Source organism: Frankliniella occidentalis, unplaced genomic scaffold (genome assembly GCF_000697945.3).
Source record: "Frankliniella occidentalis isolate FOCC.00 unplaced genomic scaffold, Focc_3.1 Scaffold10, whole genome shotgun sequence".
NCBI lineage: Eukaryota > Metazoa > Arthropoda > Insecta > Thysanoptera > Thripidae > Frankliniella > Frankliniella occidentalis.
The window spans coordinates 2,531,030-2,537,579 of NW_026267140.1; the positions used below are offsets into that span (position 1 = coordinate 2,531,030).

At 51.6% G+C, this 6,550-nt stretch overlaps 1 protein-coding gene across 1 annotated transcript in view; it reads left to right on the forward strand.

Moving 5' to 3' along the window:
• Positions 1 to 3,704: 3,704 nt before the first annotated feature.
• The window catches only part of LOC113212656 (trithorax group protein osa-like), a 12,888-nt gene continuing 10,042 nt past the window's right edge, over positions 3,705 to 6,550 (forward strand). The window contains exons 1-2 of the mRNA XM_052277431.1: positions 3,705 to 3,781; positions 5,581 to 5,683. Of these exons, the coding sequence (XP_052133391.1) occupies positions 3,710 to 3,781; positions 5,581 to 5,683 (175 nt within the window). The 5' untranslated portion in view covers positions 3,705 to 3,709. The remainder of the gene's footprint in view (positions 3,782 to 5,580; positions 5,684 to 6,550) is intronic.

Here is a 6,550-nt window from a genome sequence, read left to right on the forward strand (position 1 = left end):
ACTGAGGATTTACGGGAATATTATTCATGAAGCGTGGCAAAAATTACAATTCAAAATTACAAGGACAACGTATCGACTTGAAATTCATCATAGGGCATGAATGGGGTGTCATAAATTTACGACATATTTTGAAATTATTAACCACAAAATATATCGTAACTTTACGACGATATTTTCCAGTGCCCTGGAACAAACATTTAGTGAGCCAAGAACTTTTGGTTGAGGTGCAAAATGTTTTCGTGCGCTCAAAACGTTCGGTCTGTGGAGTAAACGTTTAGAGCAAAACATTTGGTTGGGCACGTCTACGACAGCCCGCACCTCATGCTCGTGTGAATTGCAGGTGCTTGCCCTGGCTGTGCTGCTGTGCCTCGCCGCGTGCTGCCTGGCCGACAGCAGGGGGAGCTGGGGCGTTCCCGCGCCCGGCTTCTCGTACGGTAAGTCCGAACTCTACAATCCACATCGCCCTGCATGGCAAATTAGCACTTTGCTGGTTCACCAAAATGGTAACTAAAATTATAACAGTCAGCTTTTATTCTGAAAACGTAAAATAAATTTGTCAGAAATGACAATTTTTTTAATAGCCAAGCTGCTTAGGCTCTTTCTTAGGTAAAGTTAGTCACACGGATAGAAGGATCGAAGGGTGTCAGTACGCTTGTAAACTGTGGTAAACTTTAGTTAACTACAGTTAAAGAGTAGGTAACTATACCAATTTCGACAAAGACTCCCGAACTGTAGTAACTATAGTTGGGTCTGTAGTTTCGCTGTAGATTTTTCCATCCGGGATACCAAATATTTAGTTTCCGGCAAAAACTTTTACTGTTAATATTTCAGTAAAACTCTGCTGAAACAGAGCACGCATAGCTTGGACCGTCTCGAGCCTTCATCCTAATGCCGTCTACGTAATGTTCGTCTTTGGCTGCCTACAGGTGGACTGCCGTACGGCAGCGTGAGCGGCAACGTGGCCAGCTACTATTCGGGCCAGGACCGCGGCGCCGTGCTGCCCGCCTACCAGGGTGCCCGGGGCTTCGGCGGAGGCTTTAACTACCTCAGGCGTTAGAGGGGGAGGCGGGAGGCGCCTCGACGTCGACGCCATGAGAGGCAGAAGAGGCCTCGGCGGCGAGGCGCGCAGTGGGGCTGAGTGAGCTGCAGTGTTTTACTTCCCTGCCGTCGATTAAGTCCATGCAAAGACGCAACTGCTTCGGCGGGGGAGTGAAACTTAGGCAGAGTCACAAAGGGGAATTGCACACTGCATTGATGTGTGTCAGCAGGAGACCACATCGAGCTGGTGCCGACAAAAGGTGTGATATGAGGTGGCTCGTTCAATTGTAGAGCCCAAAGGGAAGGCGTCCCAGGATTTGTACAATCTATCTTACGGAACCTAACTGTAGTGTGCGCTTGACGCTTCTTCTTGTTGCTGTAGAAATCGTAACAATTGCATATGAGCATACTGTAAAGTGCCATAAATCTAACCCATTTTTTCCCAGTTTAACCGATAACTAACATAAAGAATAACAACAAAAAAACATGTCGAATTATGTGCGTGTACTCAAGACTGATAATCAATGGTGATTTAACATTTGCCATGATAATGTGATTAAACTGACACAAAACTAATTAATAATCAAAGGCTTTGCCCATTCAAACTAAAATTTCTGAAATAAAGTTTATCCAAAAGGAATACAGTATTTACTTTCAGGAAACGTGGTTTATCATATTTTTCTCTTCCTGGACGGGGGAAAAAACAAATCAACAAGCAAATAATGTAAAATGAACACATGCCGCTGTGATTTGGACTCAAAATGCGCCGTTTTCGTTGTTTTTTCAAAATAGTCATAAGATTGCGTTTCTCCAAGAATGAGATCAACATGACACGCAACACTCACCACGAGTGAAGGGTGTGGCGCACACAAACGATACCCAGCAACGAATCGCATGTATAAGTCACGTCTGCCCGCGCCCGACGAGTAGGCAACCTATTTAACTCGACTGTGCGCGCGCTAAGCTATTCCACAGGCGGTGACTCTGGGGTTAGGTAGCGTCTTCGAAGATCGCTTTGCCTCAAGAGATATGGGGGTGGGGTGGGGGTACAACAATTGTGCGTAGGCTACATGAGCACATATTAATCGCGCAGATTTTTTCTGTAGCCTATCACGCAAAATAAAAAGTTAGCTGTACAGCTGAATCTCAGTTGCAGGGCTTACACCAGGAGCTATGAATAGCTAAAATTAGAACCAAAGAGCTAAAACAATTAGCAGAATTGAATTAGCTTTCAGTGCTAATGGATATAAGTTGTCCTAGGCAATGCACAGTATAGCTGCATAGCTCAATAATTGGCAAGTTGTGGTCCGACTTTGGACTTGCCTGACCTACGAGAACAATATGACAGCTAGTACAAAAATCGTACTTATCGACTTAACCACCTGGCAGGGAAGGAAGTCCACACGGAATGCCACGCCTTCAGCCAGTGTATGGTTTAACGGGGTTAGCGGTTCATCGGCGAGAGCTAACGCAACCCGAAATTCCAACTCAAACCTAACATTTAAGAAAGATTAGCTGCTATGCCAATTTATTCTTTGTCGTTCACACCGTCGCTAAGTTGATTAGGGTGCACGGCTAACTATTTGCAAAGTACTCTAGAAACTCAAATGATACTAATGGTACTGAAGTTAAATGTGTGAAACCATGTGTAGTGGTAGGACACTATGTGTACTACAATTCTTTGTGTACCTAGGTCACCATGTGTCCGACAGTTCTCAGTTTTAAGTGTCGCATACTGCCCGACTTTTATAACTGTCCTAAGAACTGTAGTACACCTAGTGTCAGTGTCCTACAATTTTAACTGCATACACACATGGTATCACAAATGCCGGGTGAAACTGTGAATACGCAGCAGTGTTGCGGGATTGCATACTCAATATGGCTGCAGGGGCCATGGCCCCTTACGAGTGTGAAGAGTAGGCAAACCCGCAATTTTATGCAAAAGGATCCATTGCAACCTATGCTACGAACGCGGAGCAGGTTGCTTCCCAGTCTTTCTCGAAGCCGTTTTTGGCGTGATAATTGAACCCAGTTCCTCGTGTTTCATAAGGATTACAAAAATTATGAAGAGACGATTAGCTTAATTTGAAAACATTATGAGCACTATGTATATTTCTTTTACATAATAATAATGACTTTACTTGCTACAACCTTCCACCAACGACATTTTTGTCACAGCAATATGGTATCATTTTTTATGGTGGAGCGTCTAAAATGGTTCGGAATCCTGTAATCCCCCGGCAAAGGTTTCGCTTGGGTTCAACAACTTACAAGTGCATAATGAAAGGTCAGAACCCCCGCCTTCTAATTCAATTTCCCTTCAACAAGTTTTCAATCCACGACGACGCTTCTCGACCTTGCGCCACGCACCCCCTCTCAGCTTTCCCTGTCCGTCCTCCTGGCGCATCCTGCGTGCCCAATGGCGCGGTGGCCCGCATGCCCATGTCGTGTCGTGTCGCGTCCCATGGGCCCATAGGCGGCCGGCCGCTGCTTCCCCTCAATGAGTCCGGCAGGCGCCCATGCCGGCGCCATGGACCCGTGCGCAGCGCGGAGGACAGGGGGCGTGGGGGAGGGCGGGTCCACAGGCCCCGCCGGCCGGGGCCGCCGGAGGGGGCAGGCGCCGCGCAGCGGCGAGGAGGGGCGCCGTATAAAACGCACCGCCCTGGTCAAGATGGCTGCAAAGTTGAAGTGCAGTGCCCCGTGCCCAGAGACCCGCAGACCGTGCGCCATGCTGCTCCGACAGGTGAGTGCCCCAACATGGACAGCCCCGACGGCAACTACTGGACAGAGCCTGGAAAGCAGGTGTCCACCCGATCAGATCTCTTTCGTCACGTTATTTTGCGCCGACGCAGATGGCGTCAATTATTAAAGCGCCTTTCTATAATGGGAATGTAATTTTGCAGCAGATCGAGTGCACTACCACCTTATCTTGCTCCCGCTAAACTGATATGCTAAAGAAAAACCTGGCGCAGGACGTCATTAGAAACAAGACGTTCAGAGAGCAAAACCAAGCGGCATAGATAGTGGACGTTCTTTGAAAGTGTAATACGAGAAACCTAGCCCATCCCTCATTTTAAAAACTTTAATCGTAGTTATTTGGAAAGTACACGTGCACCCTAACATGGCTCGTGCACACATCACATCTCCGTCGAACGCCAGTTAGCAAACTGTAAACAAAATTGTGATGAAAATAAGGAAACAAGAATATTATGGCGAAATATTTTACAACCATTTCATGACAGATTGGTTTGACACTCTCAGGAGAGTGTCAAAGAAATCCACGAGAACGTGGTTGTAAAAATATTTAGCAATAATAATATTCTTATTTTTCTCACGATTTTGTTTTCAAAGTGCAGGGGACCCGCGGGTTGCGTAGGGTTGCAAGCACGCCAACCCAGCATTCATCTGAGTTTTGGAATCGGAGAACAGCTGTGGACAGGCCCTGGGAGGGTAAGCCCTCGAGCATGCACTCCGGCAAGCTCTCCGGCAGGCACTTCGGCAGGCACTTCGGCAGGCACTTCGGCAGGCACTTCGGCAGGCACTCCGGCAGGCTCCTCGGCATGCTCTCCGGCAGGCCCACGCGACATAACCATAGATGAAGAAGGAAACAGTTCGACTCCCGAAGGCTGCGAGAGGATTGCAAGTCATTTTACTGGGGCACCGGGGCAGCCGAGGCGCAGCGCGGGCCCCGGGCCGAGCATCGTCCTGCGCCTGCACTGCCGGGAAGGCGCGTCGCGACGCTCAGGCGGGCGGGGAGAGGCGGGGCGGTGACGACGGATCGGCTCGGCCGGCCGGAACGGGGCGGTGCGCGGGACGTGCTGCGCGACCAGCGCAAGCAACGGAGGAAGCGATCAGGGATCATCCCCCTCCACCCCGCACGCCCCCGCCCGCGGCCCACCGCCGGCCTCGCCCACGCCGCCGCTGACATCCCTCGGGCCCACGCCTGTCACTGCGATTGCACTTTTTCCGTCTCCATTTCGCATACGCCTCTCTGCGGCATCCGCCATCACAGAGAAGCGTACAAGAGGAAATGAGAAAGAAGAGGGGCGGGGGGAGGCGCGGCAGAGGGTCAGTGCCACAAGATGTCCCTCCACGTCCCACTGCGTTCGGATGTTACGCAAAACCAGCCGCAGAGAGAAGGACGAAGACCCTGTGCTGCATGACAACCGACTTTTGAAAAAGGGGAAGTACGTTGTCGCGGTCGGCCTATACAAGCACAGCGACGGTTACTCATTCCAAAATGAAAACTACGATTTATTCCCCTTAACTTCCATCACTTACAACGTGTCTGCTCTCGTATATACAACACACACACATACAATGTTCCCGCTTCACAACAAGGGCGGATGGGAAACAAAACATAGAGTCATCCAAAGATAAAACCCGTAATAAATGTGACGGTCAATGATTTAACTGGCGCGGGGTGCGGGCGTGGTGATGTACGAGCGGCTGGAACCCATTCCGCCGAAACAAAAGCGGCCCGTACCCGGCAAGCCGCGCGGCCAGAAACAGAGTACCACTCCAGCCCCCTCTTGTGTGCAGCGGTTGCAGGTGGCCCCGGGCGTGCTGCTGCAGCTCCTGCTCCTGGTGCACTCGGCGCGGCCCCAGCGCCTCGAGGACATCGCCAACCAGATCACCCCTCACGGTGAGTACGGGGCAGCGGGCAGGGCGGCCGCACCAGTCATGTCTAGAGTTATCCTCTCCATGTCTAGTCGAGTGAGTGCGTTTGGGCGGCTCCGAGGCTCGAGGCGAGCCGGCTCCGTACCGTGTGGGTCGGAACAGCCAGGGACGGGACAGCCGTCGTCGCCTTTCGCTGGACTCGCGCCAGAGTTGGGCAGTGCACTCTTTCGCTCGGCTTTATGCGAGTCTTTCTAATCACTCATTAGCGACCCATATAGAGCGACAAAGATACGCGGCACGGGCGGCGGCCGGGCGCCTAGCATCGCATCGCTCTGGCCGCCGTACGCTCTAGCCTCTCATCCTGCAGCCGGACACGAGTCTGGCGCTGTTATAGCGTACTTCAGCTTGAGGAGGAAGAATAGCGAGTAGAACATAAACGTTCCCGAATGATCGAGAACTTTCCCGCCTCAACGTCACAACTTTAGTGTGGGTAAAACGCTCGAGCATATATGTTCTACCCGCCCCAAAGTACACTATTCGCCCACTCCGGGAACAGAGGGCCAGGTACTTGCCATCGTCTTTAACGAATCGAGTTGCCAAAGTTCGTATGGGGCGGGGCAACTATGGCGGGCGAGCGGGCGCCGGTCCTGTGCCGGCCGGCGGCGCGTGACCGCTCCACAGGCCACGCGCCCGCCGCGCCGCAGACAATACCGCCGCCGTGGCGGGAGGGGGTCGCGGCCGTGGCGCGGCGGAGCGGGGCGCTACGCTTGGGAAAATTGAGTAAGATGTGTAACACTGCCCAGTGCAGTACCGCACCGCACCCGCCCCCGCCGCCCCCGGGCAGCTGTCGGGTCGGCACAAGGCGCTGCTGCGAGGATGAGAAATATGTATT